The sequence below is a fragment of the Zootoca vivipara genome, chromosome 2 (genome assembly GCF_965207765.1).
Source record: "Zootoca vivipara chromosome 2, rZooViv2.hap1.1, whole genome shotgun sequence".
In the NCBI taxonomy this organism is placed as follows: domain Eukaryota; kingdom Metazoa; phylum Chordata; class Lepidosauria; order Squamata; family Lacertidae; genus Zootoca; species Zootoca vivipara.
In genome coordinates, this window is record NC_142584.1 from 66,084,333 (window position 1) to 66,106,588 (window position 22,256).

General features: G+C 39.8%; 1 protein-coding gene across 10 annotated transcripts in view; it reads left to right on the plus strand.

Moving 5' to 3' along the window:
- NSD1 (nuclear receptor binding SET domain protein 1) overlaps positions 1-22,256 on the plus strand; it is a 59,520-nt gene that overhangs the window by 6,970 nt on the left and 30,294 nt on the right. For all 10 annotated transcript variants that reach the window (XM_088662088.1, XM_088662091.1, XM_088662092.1 and 7 more), the window contains 2 exons: positions 16,260-16,395; positions 20,083-20,255. In XM_088662088.1, the coding sequence (XP_088518214.1) occupies positions 16,260-16,395; positions 20,083-20,255 (309 nt within the window). The remainder of the gene's footprint in view (positions 1-16,259; positions 16,396-20,082; positions 20,256-22,256) is intronic.

The following is a 22,256-nucleotide window of genomic DNA, read 5'->3' on the forward strand; positions in this document are numbered from 1 at the left end:
GGGAGAAGAGGGGTATTGTTTCATCTGACAAGTAAAGATACTTGTGCTGATGGAATGATCAGAAGTGTGGGACTTTGAATTGCTCCCTCCCTGTAAGTTTCTCTTTTTAGAAGTAGCCTAGTATAATCAGACTAAAAAGCATGTTAATCCTACAGTTATTGGCTCCATCCAGCTATCAGATCATACCATAGTTTGTTGTGACATGGGCGACTCTCATACATTTTTCTTCCTTTGGAGGGGTATGGAGGATTAAGGCTTCCATTGCCTTTTGAAACAAACTTTAGCTTCTCATTTCATCTGAATATGGAAAATAGGTTTGTATAATATAGCAGAATTGAACTCCAGTTTGCTATGATTTGTGCAAACCACACTCTCCCATATGCTTCAAAAACTGGGAAAATACAGCTTGCTTCAAAAAGCAAGAAAGCTTCAATTAGGCACGCGAGGAAAGGGAGGCTTGAAATGGTGCGTATGCATTTCCAAAAACTGTGGTTTCTTGCGGTTATTATTATTTATTAGATTTCCTCCTTGTTTTTCACCATGAGGTCCCATGGTGCGTTACAACAATTTTAAAAATACAATATTAAAATAATTTAAAACAAATTACAGTCAGTGGAATATATTGTCAAATTTCTGAGGTGTGAAAGGCCAGGGTTAAGAGGTGGATCTTCAGCATATGATGATAACCACAAAATTAAGGTGTCCGATGCACTTCTGTGGGGAGAGCCTTCCACAGTTTAGGGGTTGCCACAGTGAATGCCATCTTCTGGGCTGTCACTCCCCAAACTTGTGAGGGTGACGGAACCACCAAGAGGGCCTCCTCTGTCAATCTTAATACCCAAGGGGTCTGAATGCAAAACTGTCTCAAAATTGTATTGATGGGGCTTTATGAAAGACATTGAGTAAGAAAAGCAACACAAATGCAAATAAAGAATCACATAGAATATTGCTGTTAATGGCCTTGATGCTAGGGGCAAAGGACTAGCAGGTCATCACAGGTGATGATTGCCAACCTTTGACATTTGAAGATGCCATCCTGTATATGGCTAAGGTACTTCTGTATTCTGTAATTATCTGATACAGTATCTATATTTTCCCCCATACCAAATTATGCATATTTATAAACAAGGACATTCCCTTTTCATCTTATGGAAATGAACTGCTCTTCCCATAACTACCAGCACTTTACATATGAAATGGGGGGAGGGGTCAAATAAGTGGTGCATCATGTATCATTTTATAAAATTATGAAAAATATCAAGTGTATATATAATTATACAAAGTATATAATTAGAGTATTGATCCCAGTTGTAAGCCAACATGGACAAATTATTATACATTATTTTAAATATATATATGAAACACCAATGAGAAACTTCAATCAGAAATTGAAACTGGCCTTTCTGTGATTTAAATAACCTTTATTTAAATTAGTCCACCCTTGATGTAATGAAATAGCTGGAGGAATGCAGGCCAGATTGGGCACTAGTGTATCAACCCCAACTGGACTAAAACCACAAAAGGTAGCAGCAAAAGGAAGAGTTCTTGTTCTTTCTTGCTGTTATTTTTTTAGTGTGAAACACTTTTTTAAAAAATTGCCCGGCTAATGGAAGTTCCAAAGCAAGTTCCTGTATGGTAGTTTGGACAGAGTTGTTTATGACAGCCCTGTAGTGTAGTTCACAGTGAATAATGAAGGCTAGGCTCTGAGCCATTTACATCAACTTGCAGTGTAGTCCTGAGGTATTAGAACCCTAGCACCTCAGCGAAATCTGAAAGAGTAGCTTACAACAACCATGCAGTAAGGTATACCTCTGTTGCAAGCAGGGATAGACATTAGCCAGGCGTCAAACACATTTTGCAACTGACGTGGGTCCAATTGCGACCACTTGGAGATCTCTGGATGCCAGGTGGGCGACTAGGGAAAACAAAATGTCACTTAGAGAAAGATCTGAAATATTTTCCTTGAAGCTTGAATTTGTTTTATTCTGGATTGTTTTATTTTACGTTTTAATATGTTGTAAACCACTTTGAGATTTGTTTTTTAATTATAAAGTGATATAGAAATGAAGTGAATAATAATAATAATAATAATAATAATAATAATAATAATAATAATAATGGTGATGATAAACTGCATTGCAAAAAAGAAGAAAAGAGGCACCTAGACATTCCATTGTGGTGGCCGTCACCTAGGTTTAAGGTGCCATTTGGCGATTAGATTATAGATCTGAGTTTCTAACACTGGTTGCAAGTTGGAATGCTACGCTGAGAGAGAAAAGCTTGCAGCAGCTCTTCAATGTAGCCTGCTGTTAATATTGAAGGTCAGAAGTGAAGCTGAAGCTTGTTTGGATTACCCTCTAAAAGTCCCCTATACCTCTCTGGTTGCAGTAAAGGTTGATGCATTAAATTGCCCCCCCCTAGACCTCCTTCCAGTCAAATCAGCCACTTAGTTGCATTCAGAAGCCTCATTGGCTTGCATGAACACTGGCTGTACTTTTAAATGTTTAAAACCCAAAATCATGAATTTAAGTTTTGTGCATGAAGCAAGAGATTTAACACTAACTTTTCTTTTTCTGAGATCCCTCAGCCACATGCACATGTAAGAGATATACTGCAACATTTAGTCTGTAGTGACATATGGAAGTTCTGCTAAGCCCATTTTACTTTTTAGAGATTTGCTAATCTATCAAGGGTGCTATATATTTCCTTATCTCTCCCCCCCCCCCGTGAAACTGACAGTCTTCTCAGTAGTGTTCATTTATAGCAGAATTTATAGTCCTAATTTAACCCAAAAGCTTTAACCAAAATAGTCTGCCACATGCAGGAGGACATTTTGCAGTACAGTCCCAGGCATGTTTCCTCAGAAGTATCATTTAAGTTCAGTGGGATTTACTTCCTGGTAATTGATTTTAGCATCGCAGCCTTAATTCAATTTATTTCAATGAGCTTAGGCAGCCTAGCTGCATCTAGGATAGCAGCTGATTTATTGATGGGAGGCAATTTTAATTTTTGAAGACAAATGATGACCAGTGGATCAGAGAGTTTATCTTTATTTATTTTTTTGGAGGTTCCAATGTGTTACTGTCCATAGGAAATACTACAGTATATTCGTTTCTTTGTTTCTTTGTAACAATGAACAATGAACATTCAATAACAATGAAATAAGCTTTTGCTAACTTAAAAGTTGCCTCACATTTCTTTCAAAAGCTCAAATGGTATCTATCTCGAGGTTTTGCTTACACTCCAATATAACCAGCTGTAGAATTTTAACTGTCTGAAATTCAGTCAGTGGATTGCCTTAGTTCATACCCTTTAGAATCCCAGATCAGCAACAGATACTCCCAGAGCCAAATCCATTTCCCTACGGAATACTCTCTTGTCCCAGCCTGACCCCCCACTCAAGTTGCCCTTGGAAGCAATAGAAGATGTATGGAGCAAATTGCAGTTGTGGCTCTGGGTGTGAAGTAGGATTTATCCTCTGTCACTACATCCAAACTATATCATTATTACAAAATTTATTACCCTCCCTTTACCAGTAGGTCCCATGGAAGGTTGTAACAATTAAAATGAACTATGGTCAGAAGAATAGGATGAGTCCTGAAAAGATATACCTCAGATGTCAAAGGCCAGGATAAAGAGATGGGTCTTCAGCATGTCAAGTGACAATGCTGGATCCAGGAGTACACTACAAACCTGCCCCTTCTAAGGAAGTGCAAACCCATCAGAAAAGGTGGGCTTTCCACCTCCTGAACTTGAGAACACATAGCACTTTGTTTCACGGTTTAGTTTCACTTTGTTGGCCCACATGCAGCTCATCACTGCCTCCAAACACCTGTCTTGATGCCTCAGCCAGCTCTCCTGATACAGATGGGAGAAGGAGAGAGAGGACGCGCTGGGTGTCATTCATATATTAGTGACACATCACTCCAAAACAGCTGATGACTGGTTCTATTGGCTTCATATAGATGTTAAATTGCATGGGTGACAAGAAGTATAGTGCCCCAAAAACCACTTCCTTGAGCTATTCCAGAAGGATGCTATGGCCAATGGTATCAAAAGCCACCAAGAGGTCAAGAAGAATGAGCAGGGTTGCATTCTCCCAATCTCTCTCCCGACAAATGAGTCAGCCAGGGCAGTTTCAGTGCCCTGACCAAACGATGGCTAGTTGCTGATTAGGATTTAAAAATGGTGTTGTTAAAGCCATTAATTTGGGGGGAAACCATTTGAAATTATTTACAACAGGCAATCCCTGCTGCTGCGGATGGGCGAGTTTTACGTTAAACTTCTATGTCACATATAACCACAAACTGTAGCATAATTTGTGAACAAGTCCTGGGATGTACTTGACACATGCAGTCCTTGCTAGAGGCCAATTACTTTCCTTTTAGGGATATTTGTATTCAGGGAGAAATAAGCTTGGCTCTTGGAGGTGGTGCTGGTGTCTTTGTATGGGAAGATCCCCTGCTTGTAAAGAAGCAATAGAGTACATCATACTCAATCAGGATGAACACTTCTAAGGATGACCATGTTTTTTAAAAAAACTTATGACAGAACTTTTGTAAGTGGTAATTATACGAAGTAAACAAGCAGTCGTGAAGTATCGCATCATGTCTGCACTTGCTTTCAAAGGTTATTCAGAGGAGGCTCCTTTTCCAATAGATTAGTTATTACCAACACTACCACACAGTATTCATTAGTGTCATAAGTTTCTTCACGATGCTCTTATCTTGCAGTTGTGCAAAGGGAGATGTTATCAGTGAGTTGCTGCATCCTTTAAATTGGCTCTTGAATGCCTGTGTGCCTCACTGTTCAGAAATGTGATTGATTTCATAGTACAATTAGGTGGCAGGAATCTATACCTTTGAAGAGAAAGGAAACGTCTTGCAAAACCAGGAGTGAGGAACCTCAGGCCCAGGGACTCAATGCAGCCCTCCTGGCCTCTCTGTATGGCCTTTGAGACTCTTCCCAGGCTATGCCCCACCCTTGAGGCCCCACCTGCCCTGCCCCACAATTGCCTTACTCCTGGAATATGTTCTAGATAATGCAACTTGCTTGCTCGCTTGGATGGAGAGGTGGTTGTGGATGTGTAGAAATCCACAATTCTTGCTTGGCTGGAATGTAGCCTATTGAGTAAAGGTGTAAGAGTCATTGTTACACAGAGCAGATTTGGATAGGAGAGGGGGAAACCCCTGTAGCATACAAGGAAATTCTTGTACTGATGGAACATCGTAGTTGATTAACACCCATAGGGATTATTATTATTTATTTTTGTTTATTAAATTTGTCAGTTGCTTCATCTGGCCCAGTGTCTTACAACCCAACAAACGGACAGTAAATCACACATAGATACATTAACACCAAGATGAAAGAGAAATACAACACAAGCTTTTCACCCACTTTTTAAAGGCCACAGATAGTGTAAGGCCAAAGGCCTTGTTATAGAGGAAAGTGTTGGCCTAGTGCAGGGGTTGGCAACATGCGGCCCATGGGCCATAAGCAGCCCATGGGGGTCATTTAAATGGCCCACGAGCTGCCCATGAACCGAGCCGCCCGCTTGGCAAGTCTCCGCGCACTGCGCTAAAACAGCGCGGAGTGGGGACTCACTTTCGCAGTGCCGGAAATAGCATCTGCACAGATGCAGATGCCGGAAATCACGTCTGCGCAGACACAATCCGGCCCACGGAGCGATTTCCGCGGGAGTGAACTGGCTCAGGTGAGGTAAACTTTGCCAATCCCTGGCCTAGTGCATTAGTAACTGGTCATAGCTGGATGCCTTCTATTCCATTTTCAGACTTCAGTTGCAGTGAGAGAAGACCAGGTTGTGCCATAGCTCATCAAATAGCGATATAAGACTGGGCTACTCTGTTTAATATGTACTTTGATAAGGAATATAGTCAGCTAGATTGAAGCTGTAAATATTAGTAGTTGTGTGAGTTGAGAATTTCAGCTTATTTGAGAAATAAGGGTTCCGTATCTGAGAAAAAACCCTGAAAATTATTAAAACTACATTATGTACTGCTATTTAGGTACTGGAGCATATACTATACACTCCATGGAATGAAATCTCCTCAAGGCGATGCTTGTCATACAAACAGGTTTTGCATTTCCTGGTTTCTCTTGTGTTCTGGATAGAATTTACGATGGGCTAACACAAAGCACTACATCTTGGAGACTATCATGCTGATAACACTTGTCAATTGGATATTGTTGTGGAAAATAAGGAGGCAACTATTCAGGGACTAGTTGTGTTTCATGTTTGCAAAACAGTAAAATGTCATTTGAAAAAAAAATAAACGGGAGAACTTTGCTGCATTGAAAATATAGGAGGTGTGTCATAGAAAGTGCCTTAAAAATAAAGATACCAGATGCTGAATAAACTTAGTTGTTTTTTAAAAAAATATATATTTATTAAAGATTTTTCCAAACAACAAAAACATACAAAAATACACACCACATAAAAGAAATACAAAACACATAGAAACAAAAATACAAAATACAAAAATGCAATAAAAACAAAAATTCTAACTTATGAGCCTTGTTTCTAATCTAATGAATTCCTCTTTCCACCTCCTAATGCGGTTCTTTGCATTTCATAATTAGTAAATTCTAAATCTTATATAAACTCTAAATATTACTTCAGTATTACCTTATTGCTATGTCTTTAATATCTTCTCTTTATAAACTCAATCTATTTCTTACTTATTAATTCATTTATCCTTATCTTTTTTCAATACATGTTTCACACCCTTGTATTATCTACAACCTCTTTGTATCTCCCTCACTTCCATTGGCTCAATCTATCTGAATAAACTTATTTGTTAACCAAACAGATAAATATTTTAAATAATTAATAGTACACATTGATTGATACTGGGGAGAAACAACCCCATTTCCTAACTTCTATGATTGATGAGAATGTTTTGGAATTTATTTTATTAATTTTTATCTAACCAAATTTCTCATTTCATTTGGTTGCATTTAGTTACAATAAGCATGGCTTCTTTGTCTGGAGCTGGGGGGACTGGGGGGGGAGTTTAAAAAGAGATTTAACATCAATCACAATAGCCTGAACAATCTTTCTAAATTAACACAACCTTCTTTTGAGATGTTTTTAAATGAAAAAATTATATGCTATACAACAAAGGATAGGAGGAGGTTCTTTATTTAAAACGTAACACCATACTGAACTTCAGGGAAGCAGTAATTTCTTTATCAATACAATGTAAATGGAGACAGTGCTTCTAGAAATCTATTTTGTTCATATCCTGTTTCTTTTTATGTTAAATAACACCCCCATTTTGACATCATGGCTCATTCTCAAAGTTTATTTATCCAATATTTTGAGCAGACAAAATACTTGCTGTGACTATCATGTAAGAAGTTAATTTTCTATGTTCTCTGTTTATTGAGATGTATAATTTAACAACAGTAATAGGGAATCCGATGGTATTCATAGAGTAATGTTTTAGATATTACATCTTGTGCCTGTTTACTCATACAGTTGTTAACCTGTTCCAATTCATAATTATTATTCAATAACAAAAGATAAATTTTGGATAAATGATGTTTAACTTTATAAAAAGTCTTAAGTTCAGTGGTACCTCGGTTTATGAACACAATTGGTTCCGGAAGTCTGTTCATAAACTGAAGCGTTCATAAACTGAAGCGAACTTTCCCATTGAAAGTAATGGAAAGTGGATTAATCCGTTCCAGACGGTCCGCGGAGTAACCGTTCATAAATTGAAGCGAACTTTTCCATTGAAAGTAATGGAAAGTGGATTAATCCGTTCCAGACGGGTCCGCGAAGTACTTAAACTGAAGCGTTCATAAACTGAAACATGGGTGTAATTGGTTTCGGAAGTCTGTTCATAAACTGAAGCGTTCATAAACTGAAGCGAACTTTCCCATTAAAATAATAATAATAATAATAATAATAATAATTTATTATTTATATCCCGCCCATCTGGCCGGGTTCCCCCAGCCACTCTGGGCGGCTTCCAAAAAAACAGAAATTCTAAAATACAGAAATCCATCAAACATTAAAAGCTTCCCTAAACAGGGCTGCCTTGAGATGCCTTCTAAAGGTCTGGTAATTGTTCTCTTTGACCTCTAGTGGGAGGGCATTCCACAGGGTGGGTGCCACTACCGAGAAGGCCCTCTGCCTGGTTCCCTGTAACTTTGCTTCTCGTAATGAGGGAACCGCCAGAAGGCCCTCGGAGCTGGACCTCAGTGTCCGGGCAGAACGATGGGGGTGGAGACGCTCCTTCAGGTATACCGGACCGAGGCCGTCCTTTTTCCATTTAAAAGTAATGGAAAGTGAATTAATCCGTTCCAGATGGGTCCGCGGCGTTCATAAACTGAAAATTCATAAACCGAGGTGTTCATAAACCGAGGTTCCACTGTTTTGTTAAATTCCTTAACTTCCAAATTTCAAAACAACATGGTACAATTTTTTTTAAAAAAAGGTTTTGAAACAACACCTCTTTTTTGAAAAACATTGAACTGTGCCAAATCCTCTGGTTAATTTCAGGGTTGGATTACTGCAATTGCTGTGTTGGGCTACCCTTGAGGTTGATGTCAAGGCTTTAGTTGGTAGAGAACATGGTGATTGGGTTATTTGTGGGAACAAACTACTGCCAGATAACATAACACAATTCTCACCATGAAAATTCTTCCAGATTTGTCAGATCTTCTAATTCCTAATATAGAAAATAATAATAATTTATGTATAATTCATATAATTCATTAGTATCCTTACTACTGAGATATACAGATTTTTATTTGTAGCTTTATGCCAATTATTTTCTTACTTTTTTAAAATCTGTTTTATATCCTTTTGCTTTATCTTTATATCCAGCTAATGAGCTATAATCAGATGTTAGCCTTCTAGTCCTGTCAAAGATTGAACTGAGTTTGATGGGGATATTTCTGTCTCTTGTTCACGTGTTACACTATTCATAGGAACATAGGAAGTTGCCTTATACTGTACAATGTTAGACTACTTATTCCATCTCTTCCAGTGCACTGTCTATGACTGGCGGCAGCACTCCAGGGCTATCTTCCAGATGTTTTTGACTATAACTCCCATCAGCACAGCCATTCTAAGTGGGCCCAATGGGAGTTGTAGTCCAAAACACCTGTGAGGCAACAGGTTGGCAAATGAAAGAAAGGAATTCTGTCATAGGTGTGGGTCTTGGTTTCTTTATGGTAAAGAAATGGGAGGCTGTTTTACACATTGGTATCTGTGAGTATTCAAAAACTTGAACTGTGTTCACATACTGTACTGCATACAACACCAAATGGTTTTGTATGGAGAAACCATGTTGCTGAAATTTGGGTATGTATTTTTGGGAATGTGGGACAACAGAAGGTGTGTTGTTCATTGTCTCTACCCTTTATAAAAAGGGATATTTAATGCTGTGCAGGTACAGCAGGTAGCTTTATGTGCAGTATAGCAAACTGCATTTCGTTCTGCGTTAAGTAGGCTAGGTGAAGTCTTCTAATTACACGAATGCTGTTAAGATTTAACAGTAAATTAAATCACTTGTTCATACTTTTGCCATTACAACCCCCCCTCCGCCCAAACATACACTATTACATGGATTCATTACAAAATGATCGAAATCTTATCTTTTCGTTTTGCTTCAGAGAATGTTCTGTAATTGAAAGAATTGGATTGTACACATAATTCCAGTACTTTCCCCACAGGGCTGTTAATGAAGTCACATCTGCCTATAAAGGCAGCAAAGAACCACCATGGCTTTAGAGTGCTGTGAGAGTCAGGGCCTCATCCCTCTTACAACTGTGTTTTTTGTTTTAATAGGATGGTGCATAGTACTGCCCCATAGTGGGAGGGGTTAGAGTCTGACATCCTCTCAGATGGGAGCTGGAAAATTTTGACTAGGGGGAGAGCTGTGTAGATGATAACTCTGGTGGAGTCCTGGACTAAATTTGGTATTGGTATAGTATTAGGCTGCCAGTATTGTTGTGTGGTTTTTCCTGGGGACTTGTTGGAGTAGGTGAGTGTTGGAGATTGTGTTAGTGTTTTGTGTGTGAGAGAGAGTTTGGTTAAATGTGTGCAGATGTGGGATGATTGGGAAGATAGGGCTCTGTTAGTTAATGTGGAATTTGTGTGGGTATTTTAGTAAACAGGACCATATTTTATGGTTATTGATGTTTCATATGCTGTGTTATACCTTGTAATATTTTATATACTGTCTCTTCTGCTTATCAGTGAATGAACCAGGTGGTGGGGGGGAAGGGTTTCTGGATGTGGCAGAGCTCAGGTGGTGGTGCAGGAAAGGAACATTCTTCCTGCATTCTCTTGGATTTCTCATTGCGTGCTGAGAAAAGGGAGCCCCTTCAGCAGCACATGGCAAGGAAATGCAGAGACAGAGATGTGTGTGTGAATGGCTGCATGGATGGCATTGGCTCCACCCACTTTCAATTTGGTATCACGTAGTGTTGGCACATGACTTCCATGATGTTGCTCACACGGGAATACAGTCCAGCACTTGAGCTGGAAACTATTCCCCACCGGTAGGTGACCTAAAAGCAAGTCTCGCTATGTCAAATGGACCTTACACACAAGCATATGTGTGAAGGTTGCAGTCAATAAATCTTATTCCCATCCTTCATCTCCCAGCCCTATTCATTTACCATTGCTATGGGTTTTATTGACTTTGCCTATTTCCCCACCCTTTTGTCGTGTCCTCCGCTTCCCACTTTCTTCCTGCCTTCACCCCATCAGCATCCTCCATATTGACTTCCATTTGCTGTAAGGAAAATGTTAGTTCTGGGGGAACTAAATTGATAAGTGGACTTGTGAAATGCAGGCAGCCCTTTTCCCTAGAACATCCCATGTGAAACATTCCAATTTACACAGGCAGCCTTTCTGCCTAAACTGAGTGCCCTGTTTGCAGTCTGTGGTGTGCAGTCTGGTTTTTCCCTTCTGCTGTCTCCATACCCTGAGCACTTGGTATCTCACCATTGCCTGTGAAACATCCTTATGGTTCAGAGCCATAATGAGCTAAAATAAATACTTTTAATTTATTTTATATGGCTACAACATTAATTAAATACAACTACAGTCATACCTTAGTTGTCAAACGCCTCAGTACTCGGACGTTTTGGCTCCCGAACGCTGCAAACCCAGAAATGAGTGTTCGAACATTTTTTGGAAGCCGAATGTCTAACGTGACTTCTGCGGCTTCTGATTGAGTGCAGAAAGTTCCTTGGTTTTCAAACTGTTACAGGAGTCAAATGGACTCCCGGAATGTATTGAGTTTGACAACCAGGGTACAACTGTACTGTATTTCACAAACACACTACTAGGTGTGAACAGAACAGAGTTGCGTGCCCTCTGAAGCAGGGCTGGCAAACCTGCAGGCCATATATGCCCCTCCCCCAGACAGAGAGCTCTTGGCATTTGCCCTCCCTCTTAAATTTTTATATATTAAAATCACAAGTCAGTGCTGTTTGTGCTTAGCAGACCTTCCCTGCTGAATAGTGTTATAGTCACTGTAGCTTCTTGGATACCAAAATTTATTTGGGCAGGATGCAGTCCTCTTGACGTAGCACACCCATGGTTCAGCCCCTCTGCCTGAAATATGCAGTGGGAAATAGGACTGAGTTAAACTATTTTTATAAGGTAGTAGTGAAGATTGATGAGATAATGTGGATTAAGCACTTTAACAATTAAGGCACTATGCAAATGTTGTTATTGAGTGACCTGAAGAACACCTGAATCATAGCTACAGTTTCAAGTACAGTAGAATTAATCTCCTACTCAGCCAAAAACACCAAAGCAAAACTCTCACAAAAGGGGGTGGGGAGGTGCCAAGGCCATTTAAAGCCATTCTTGGATTGCTAGGGAACTAGAAAGCGCCTGTAATTTTCCCATCACTTCCTTAATGAGCAAGGAGTATCACAGTTGTTAATGAGATGGAGAAAAGCTACAGAAATAATATTTGCTGGAGAGAGAACCCTAGTGTTAATTTGTGCAAGCATGTGATATATTCTGCTGCTTCCAATGAGACCAGTGGAGCTGAAAACCGCTTTAAAGTTGCTTTATGAAAAAGGTAGTTATTGGACATGTGCAATAATTAAGACTATTAATAGTATGACTGTTTCAAAAGGGAGCCTTTGGCTGAGCTTGATATATCTCTGCTATGACTGAGGGCTTGTGAATTTAATTTAATTTGTTTAGCAATTTCTTCTCTTAGTGTGATCATCTCTATAAGCTACCTTACAAGGATAACTGAAAATTAGAAGAGAGGAGAAGGGGACGACAGAGGACAGGATGTGAAAAAGAATTTGAAATTAAGTGAAGAAAATTAATTAGATGCAAGGAAAATAAAAGGGAAACCGGGGGGGGGGGTCAATGTAAATTTGGAAATGATATGTTGTTTTTGTTTAGTCGTGTCTGACTCTTCGTGACCCCATGGACCAGAGCATGCCAGGCACTCCTGTCTTCAACTGCCTTCCGCAGTTTGGTCAGACTCATGTTGGTAGCTTCAAGAACACTGTCCAACCATCTCGTCCTCTGTCATCCCCTTCTCCTTGTGCCCTCCAGCTTTCCCAACATCAGGGTCTTTTCCAGGGAGTCTTCTCTTCTCATGAGGTGGCCAAAGTATTGGAGCCTCAACTTCACAATCTGTCCTTCCAGTGAGCACTCATGGCTGATTTCCTTCAGAATGGATAGGTTTCTTGAAGTCCATGGGACTCTCAAGAGTCTCCTCCAGGACCATAATTTGCTATGCTGAAGCATAGCGTTTGAGTAACACAGTTTGGATAAAAAATTCCTTCAGTAGCACCTTAAAGACCAACTAAGTTTTTATTTTGTTATGAGCTTTCATGGCTACTGAAGGAATTTATTTAATTTTTTTATTTTGCTTCGACTTTGGATAGTATGTGGTGATGGGGTGGCGAGATGTGGGAGATGGTGAAAAATGGATGTATTTTGTAGCATGCTTGCCCTGTCCCTTTACTTGTTTGTGTGGGGTGTTTTGTCCTGGTACCCCCAACTGTTAAGAGTGCTGTGAGGGAGTTGCTGCAAGGTTCCTGTGAGGGTTCAAGGAAAACAAATGTTCACACTGTGCTCCACTTCCTGGGAGGGTTCTGGGGACACACACTGTCTGTGCAAAGAGCTCCCTTTTTGAGCAGAGCACCGTTTCTTCTTTTGTATTGCTGGAGTCCCTTCTTGTGAGCCCTGTGTGGCCAGAGACGAGAAATAAAAGCCCCACGCTGCATGACTTGTCATCTTGAGTTATGACCTCCCTGTATGTGGTTTATATACTTGTGATGGTAGGCTGCATTTGGGCGTTGAGACTACACCATAGCCTATGTGTGAAAGGGGCTCAATGAGGTGGGGCAGCGGCTATTTTTTAATTTGTTTCCCTCCCACTGCTGTAAATGGGAGGAAATTTCTTGCATGTGGTCTGGGGCTGTTGTAAAGCTACGTTGTCACTGAGGATGTGGTAGTGGTCTGTGGGGAAGTGCTTCTTCCCTCTGGCATTTCTGTGCCAGTGGAACAGCTGCAGTTCCATGGTGCTTTGCTACCATATCTGTTATGGCACCAGTGTCTCTCCTTCCACAGAGTTCCATATAGCCCCCAGCCAGCATAACTCAAGCATAAGATTGTTCTCTTATGTGTAGTGTCTCTCCTAATGTTGTATTAAACTGTAAATCATAATTCATCATGTGTTTTTTTTAAATAAAAAAGTTAAATATTGCTTGCTGGACTAGAAAAGGTCAGCATTTGGGGGACTTAGATTATGGATTTATAACAATTTTAAAAAGATTGGTCTGTTTCAAAAAAAAGGCGTATCTTTCATTTTGAATCACACTTTAATTCTTAATTAACTTTGTGAGCATGAAGTCTTCCTAACTGCAGATATGTGCCCTTGGCGCTTCCTCTTTCTCTGTATTCTACCGCGTTTCTCCAAAAATAAGACACCGTCTTATATTTATTTTTCCTCAAAAAACAACAACACGGTGGCTTATTTTCAGGGAATGTCTTTTTTTAATTATTAAACTGCCTATCACTATGGCTTATTTTCGGGGTATGGCTTATTTTCGGAGAAACACTGTATGTAGTGGAAAATTGAAGTAGATGACTAGTACAATTGTGCTCTGGATCCAATAATTTAATGTTGAACTCGGAGCTAAATTTCTGTGAAAGATCTTTATCTGAGGACTTGGGTTTCTGCTAAAGAGTTAAAAGCAACATAGGAAGCAGCTTTATACCTTATAGGTCCACCTAGTTTAGTGTTTTGCTACTCTGACTAGCATCAGAGGTCCAGAGTTGTCCTTCTAAGTCCTACCTGGAGAGGCCATGGATTGAACAGGGGGCATTTTGTATGCAAAGCAATTGTTCTAAACATGTGTTCTACCACTTTGCTGTGGAGGGGGGACACAATTTGGAAGGGGAGAAGGAGATGCTTTTCTTCTGAACCTACTTTCCCCAGTTTATTTCCCCCCCACACCTTGGGTTTCCAGTTGAGTGGCTTTCCTGTATGCTAGAGAAACTGGTTAAGAATTAAGCACCCCACAGTACCTTCCACATCTCCATCAATCACTGCCTCTTCCATCTGCTTTTCAGCTGTTCATCCTCACATATTAAAATTTAGTTAAGATCAGCATCCAGCATTTTTAACTGGATTTAAGAAGCACAAATGTAGTCTGTAAATTATGGTTTCTTGATTCAGGCATCATGCTACACCACCATTGTTTTCAAACCATGGTTTCTGATTCTGCATTCCTGGTTGATTGCAAATCATGGCTTGGCAATCCGTACATCACAACAAGCATTGTTTTTAATATGTTTACAAATTCAGTTTCCCATTTTCTATTGCTTTTTCATACTTACATCTTTGCACTGCTCTTCTGGGGACTGAAAGATGCAATAAAGGCTCACCCATTCATTCTGTCTGATTTTGGATCGAGCTGAAATGAATCAATTTAGTGTTAATATCGGGAGATTTTAAATCCATCAAAGAAAGTGGGTGTGTCTGGATATATAGTTTGCAACTACAGTATCTCTGTGTCTTACCTAGAAAAGTTGATGCTGTTTTAATAAAGCTGTATTTAGTCTGAGGAACTAATTTTCAATAGTGGCTGCAAACCCTTAATAACTTTTGTGTAACAGTTACAGGTAGGTATAGTTGAAACAAAATATAAAAAGTTACTTCCAGTACCACCTTAGAGACCAACTAAGTTTGTCATTGGTATGAGCTTTCGTGTGTATGCACACTTCTTCAGATACTTGTGTAGCACTTAGTTTTAAAATTATAAATTTCCTCCTTCCATAATTTTACACGTAGAATCACGGCTAGAATGCAAAGAGGAACACACATTTTTGAGTGTTGATGTTTCTGTTTGGAAGGATCCCCTCACAGAATGCTGCTCTGGAAGATCCTCCAACCTTTAAGAGGGAGGTGGCCTTTCAGAGAGTGGAAGGAGAAGATAGCCCCATGAGTTCCACCTTAAAAGCAAGGCTAGAGCTTGATTCCTTGATCACATTTTGCAGTCACTAAGAAACATTAGAACTGGAAACTGCAAGGGTCTCCAAATCCTCAGTTTTAGCAATAACATCTCGGTCTCCCCCCCCCCTTTTTGGGAGGGTCTAGTACCGGTTTAGAGCTTTAGCTGTTTCCTTGACAGGAAAGGGCAGAGATTCTGTTTTTCCATTAGGAGAGGTGACTATTGTGTTCAACTCATCCACATTTAGAGTTCTCAAAACAGCTTATTTATTAGTGATATAAGTTTGCCCTTGGCAAATGTTTGGTTTGATGAGGAAAAGAGACAAGGTTGGCTGCTGGGCCTGCACAATGGGTAGATGGTTGATCTGTTAACTGGTTGAAGAATGTTAAGTTGACCTGCCTTTTAACCAGTTAGTTGATTAAACGTTTTTGTTTAGATACAAGCCACCGTAATCTCAATATTGGTGCCTTTGTTTCATTTCCAAAGGAAGTGTAAAATAACTTGTTTATAAATCTTCCACATTATAACATTGCTGTTTACAGTTCAGTACACAAGAGCATTGGTAGAATAAGAGAACATTTGTGATATTTTCTTTCTCAATCCTTATTTCATCAATACTTCAAAACCAAAAATAAACGAGTGTGCCCTTCCACTCTTACCCTCTTGCAATTAATCAACTGATTTAAGCCAACTGCAGCTTACAGTCCTGGTGGCTCAAGCAGCTTCCACTAGAGTGAATTATATATCTAATGCAGTTTATTGTTTTTTCTCCATAGGGTCAAAATAAGAAGAAACCTGCTCCGGTGAAGTATGAAACTGGAGATCTTGTATGGGCAAAGTTCAACAGACGTCCATGGTGGCCCTGTAAAATTTCCCACGATCCTGTGCTAGACACGCATTCAAAAATGAAAGGTAATAATATATTATTTGCATTACATGATCAGAGTTTTAGTGCTCTGTATTATCCATACACAACTCACTTTGCAGATTAACCTCCATAAGTGTGTATTGACCAGGATGGCTGGGTGAAGAAGATGATGTTGGGGGGGGGGCTGTGTATCTTTAATGTTTGTATAGAAGAGATACTTTCAGCTGTATAGCTTGTCAGGCAAGCTGCACCTGCTGAAGCTTCCCCTGTCAAAAGTTCTGGAGTCCTGTACTCTCTCTCCCTATTTTTTTTTTTTGCTTGGTCACCCTGCCATGAAAAAGTGAAAGGGTAGTAACAGGCACCACTGTTTTAGATTGCAAGCCCTTCATTTCTTATTTTAATGTGCATTGATGGCATTACATGAATGCTAATGATTACAATAAGGCCTGGGATAATTAGAATGTTTCATGGAAATCAGTGGAACTTGTTTGCTTAGTGGCTTGTTTAGGATTACAGGTAGGTAGCAGAAGCCTATGGCTCTCCACTTAGAAGCAAGCCCATTGAGTTAAGTTGGACTTACTGCTAGGTAATTGCACTTGGTCTCATCCTGTGCCCACTCTCCTCGGAGTAAGTCCAGTTAAACTCAAAGGGCTTATTTTTAAGTAGATGTGCATAATACCGTTCAAGTATTCGATACTGGGAGATTGTGAAGACGGGAGTTCTCAAAGTTCTGGAGTTTAGGAGGACAAGAGGGAGGCTTTGGTGGAAAGGGAATATAGTTCAGGGGGTGAGTTTGCTGAAGGAGTATGTCATGAAGTGAAATATTCAGTGGTGAGAGAAAAATGTGAAAATGTTAGAAATCAACCAAGAAGACAGGAGTAGGGAGAGTGGACCAAGTTCAAGGAGTGAGCAAGTGGAGGTGTTATGAAGAGCTGGGATCAAGGGCGGAAATTTATGCACATTTCTTCACAACAGGTAAATTATTGCCTCTTATTGAAATTTAAAATGTGTGTGCCACCATTGCAAAGTCTGTGATATTTTGTATTAAATCCACTGTCCTTCAGAACCCCATATTCCCCCCCCCAAAAAAAAACACTATGCTTGCCTCCCTGAGAACTTTACCCAGGAACCAATTTGAAGAGTAAAACTGTTCTTCTAAAAATGAAAATTTGAAGTAGAATAGGCAGTGGTTGAGAGAATGGTACCCAAAGATGCATTGACCTCCTTTCCCAGACTCTTGCCCCAACAGTATCTGAAAGATGTATGCTGAAGTAGGGAAGAAAAAGAAATTAAAACTCGTGCTATTTACTCATTCATAAGATTTTCTCTTTGGGGAAACAATTGCTTATCTATCCTATGACGACAGATTCTGAACTTCTTTTAACCCCTGATTCATTCAAAAAGTAAAACACAGGGAGCAGTGAATGCAGAGGGCCAACAACCTCTAGAAAAATTGGGAACTTTGGAGTTCTCTCCAGGATTTCAAGGAAAAGACTGATTAAATATTTAATATAATTCTCTCTGAAAAATGGGTTCTAAATTAAATCTGTATTAGTTTGCTTCAGTGAGCATGTGGATAGGACCAAAAAGCAAGAGCCACACCAAAAGAAATAGTAAAAATAACCAAAACATCATGAAAAATTGTGTATATTTATTTAAGACAGTGAAAGCATAATACAAAATGAACAGTAAATTATATTTTTAAAAATTACACTGCAGATGAAAGATTATAATGGGACAACTACTTGCACTATATGGGAATATGAAACAACTTGCACTGACTGCTTATAGTAAATAAGTTATTATAGGTTATCCTTCTAACACCCTCCCTCAAGTCCAGCTAACTTAAAAGCAAATGCAGTAAGAATGTTTCACTATACAGTGGTACCTCGGTTTATGAACACAATTGGTTCTGGAAGTCTGTTCATAAACTGAAGCATTCATAAACTGAAGCGAACTTTCCCATTGAAAGTAATGGAAAGTGAATAAATCCGTTCCAGATGGGTCCGCGGCGTTCGTAAACTGAAAATTCGTAAACCGAGGTGTTCATAAACCAAGGTTCCACTGTATTATAAAGGTCTGCTTAAGCAATATATGAAAATTACTCAAGATTTGGAAGAGAGTGAGATGTAGGGATATTCAGATAGACTTGAGAACTTAGAGGAATAATGAGCACGTAAATGATTTTACTAAAAGCTCCATATCTACCAGACTTGCTGTGATGAGGTCTGTTGGTTCCAGATGGAAGATTCCTGAGCAAAAAATGGAAGTACAAATCTCAGCAAACATACAAGCTTGCCCCAATAAATGCAAAATTCATGGACCTGTTCTACATTTCCCAACACCACCAAGCCAGCGTGCATTTCAGGGAATGTGCTGTTGGGGGAGGGAGAAAAAAAAGTAAACTAAAAGCTGTAAGGAAACACTGAGAGAAAAAGAGAAGAGCACCACCCCAGTCTTCTATGTTTTCCTAATTTTAAACACTTCCCATTTCAAATCTCTAGCCACACTCTGATTTTCTCTGGTAGCCCCCTTAAATAAGTTTACCTATTAAAAAAACAGTCCTTCATTAAATTATGACTTATACCAAAATTCTCAGACTTCATTACTCTTCCTTAATTGCAACCCTGAATCTCCCAGCTTTCTTTATCAAAACTAGAAGTCATTTCTGCCAAGCCAGGAAGAAGAACTTTGAAAGCACTTGGTTCTGCTTGCTTTCTTAAGCTAATTGTCTGAAACAAAGGCTTTGTCTGAAACAAAAGGAAATAAAATGTTGGTTGAAATAAGAATTATCTTCCAATGTAACACACATATAGAATAAAGGCACATATGCAGACAATTACCAGATAACAGGGGGAAACTTCACTCTCATTAAAATGCCACTTCTTATCCTAGACTCCTCTCCCTCTTCCACCCCATGGTTTATAATTGGGGTATTTTCCATTGAACAGCTGCTTCAAAGTCTAATCATACAGAGACATAACTGTAAAACCTGAACAAACAAAAAATTCACATCAAAAGGTACCTAGAGTTATTAGTGTATTCAAGTAATAAGATACTTCTTTCTTAATTCAACAAAAGTCTGTGGTCTTCCAGCTCAAGCTGGAATAGATTACAGGAATACATTTTTCCCTCCTCCTTGCTTTTCATTAGAATAGCAAGTAACCAGAATTCGGTCATCTAGGGGCACCTTTGGTGTTGCTATCAGAGAGAGGTTAACCCATCTTCATAGGTTCCATTGCCGTATTTATCACAAAGCTTTTGTCATAGGAAGAATGCTCCCTTTATTCAAGGATGCTTAGCCAGCATCTTTTCTGTTCCTGCAGCCATCGACCTAGGCATAGCGATCGTCATGGCTTCCTGAAACCAAAATTTGGTGCATACAATATGTGGATCTGCTCCTTCCGTACGGCACCCTGGAACCCAGAAAATAAGTCCAAAAGGGACTTGACTATCACCCTCTAATGGTGAACTCAGGTGGTGAGTGCCAATAGAAATAGAGCCAAATTAATGCATATGACAAACAAGAGGGCAGGAACCAGTGTGCTCTGGGGAACCCCGAGTGAAATGCAAAACATTTTTAATTAAAAAAAATCAAAGGGTGCAACACCCCCCCAATGTTGCATCATTTATTCCAGGTCCCATTTGTTAGATATGTTTTAGAAAATATTTTTGGGGCATTCCTACACCTTGACACAAAATGCTAATCTTACCAATTTTATCTTTGATAGTGTCCAATCGCAGACCACATCGAGAATACTATGTGGAAGCCTTGGGAGACCCATCTGAAAGAGCTTGGGTTGTGGGGAAAGCTATTGTAGTATTTGAAGGAAGACATCAGTTTGAAGAACTGCCTGTCCTTCGGAGAAGAGGGAAGCAAAAAGAGAAAGGTTACAAGCACAAGGTAAATCTCATGTTCTCATTTGGTTTGTACTTGAGTGTTCCCATCTGAGTGCAAAACCTAGGTGTCAGCTATGCAACATGATTGGGCACACAGGTGGAAGTGAAGTACTTCTTAAAGACCATGGATCTCAGTTGGAAAAATTTAAACTCATGCTCAACTCTCTCACTGAACTCCATCAGCTTACAAAAGTGCTCCATTTTTTGGGATTGTGTTTCTTATACTTTGAAGCTGCTTTAAAAATGACTGGTATGATTTGAGACTTTGAGGCTGCTGATAAAGGAATGTCTTTTGCATTGACTTGTCCATATAAGCTACCTGAGAATAAACTGGAAATATAATCATGTAAATCTGGCCATTATGTTAGATACAGGTATATAAAGAGAACTTTTGACAAAATGTTTCAATGTTATTAATGGAGAAAACATTGTATCTGAAGGGCAAATGTGGAGTAATATGGGGAGGAAGGAAAACCTACTGTATTTCAAAATCTTAGTCTACAGCTTGAATTCCTTCTGGAGCCAGCATCCCATTTTGAGGTCCTAGCTCTGTGTTAATATTTCCAAAATATTCTGGCATAAAATATCCAGACAGCCATTTTCTTGAGACTAGGATCAGAAGGATTCAGCTATATTCCAGTTTTGGAACTTGTTAAGCTCTCTGGGAGCCAGAATGGAACCAGAGTGTTGGCGCTTAAAATAAAAAAGGTGACAGAGCAGCTTTTAAATTGATTGTGTGGGGGAAGCTGAAAGCAGCTGCAGAGTCCTGTTCAGAACAAATCATGGCCCTGAGAGGAGGGGGGGGATTATTATTATAATTTAAATTGGGGAGAGGTTAGAATGTGTTGCTGAGAGTGCAGGGGCACATGATAGCAACTGAGAGGCAGGCAGGTGTCAGAGATATTTGGAGAGGAAGAGGGAGTAAAAAGCCTTTTGAGTTGATATATTTCCCAGTGTGCATATGTATTTCAATTGTTTTTAAGATGTGGAGTGTTTTATTCCTTGTTGTTTGCCACTTTGGACTCCTTTGGACAGTGTGTGTGTGTGTGTGTGTGTGTGTGTGTGTGTGTGTGTGTGTACACACACTGGTACTAGAAGCCTCTGAGCCAAGATGAGTGAGCTGGAGTGCTTGGTCTAAGATGAGAGCATTGATATAGTGGACATAATGGAAACCTGCTATAATTTAGAGAAAAACTAGGACACAGTTATCTCTGGGTACAAACTCTATAAGAAGGACCAAGAAGGGCATACTGGAGGCGATGCCACTCTGTGGGTAAAAGAAGACATAGAGTCCGACAAGCTAGAAATCCCCAAAGGAGCAGACTCTTCCTGGCCTTAAGTGGCATGCAGTACCTAGTGTGAGATGTAACTGCTATAGTACCTACTGGGAACAGTGACCATAGTGCTATCAAATTATATATACAGTGGTACCTCTAGTTATGAACTTAATTTATTCCAGAGGTCCGTTCTTAACCTGAAACTGTTCTTAACTAAAGGCATGCTTTCACTAATGGGGCCTCTTGCTGCCGTTGCGCCGCTGGCACACAATTTCCATTCTCATCCTGGGGCAAAGTTCTCAACTCGAGGTAACTCTTCCAGGATAGCAGAGTTTGTAACCTGAAGTGTTTGTAACCTGAGGTGTTTGTAACTCGAGGTACCACTGTGCTAACAAAAGAATGTTATTTAAATACAGTACATTAGTAGCAGAACATCATTTAGGCGCTTGTACCTTTAGCTGGGACGCGGGTGGCGCTGTGGGTTAAACCACTGAGCCTAGGGCTTGCCGATCAGAATGTTGGCAGTTCGAATCCCCGCGACGGGGTGAGCTCCCGTTGTTCACTCCCAGCTCCTGCCCACCTAGCAGTTTGAAAGCATCTCAAAGTGCAAGTAGATAAATAGGGAAGGTACAGCGGGAAGGTAAACGGCGTTTCTGTGTGCTGCTCTGGTTTGCCAGAAGCGGCTTTGTCATGCTGGCCGCATGACCTGGAAGCTGTACACCGGCTCC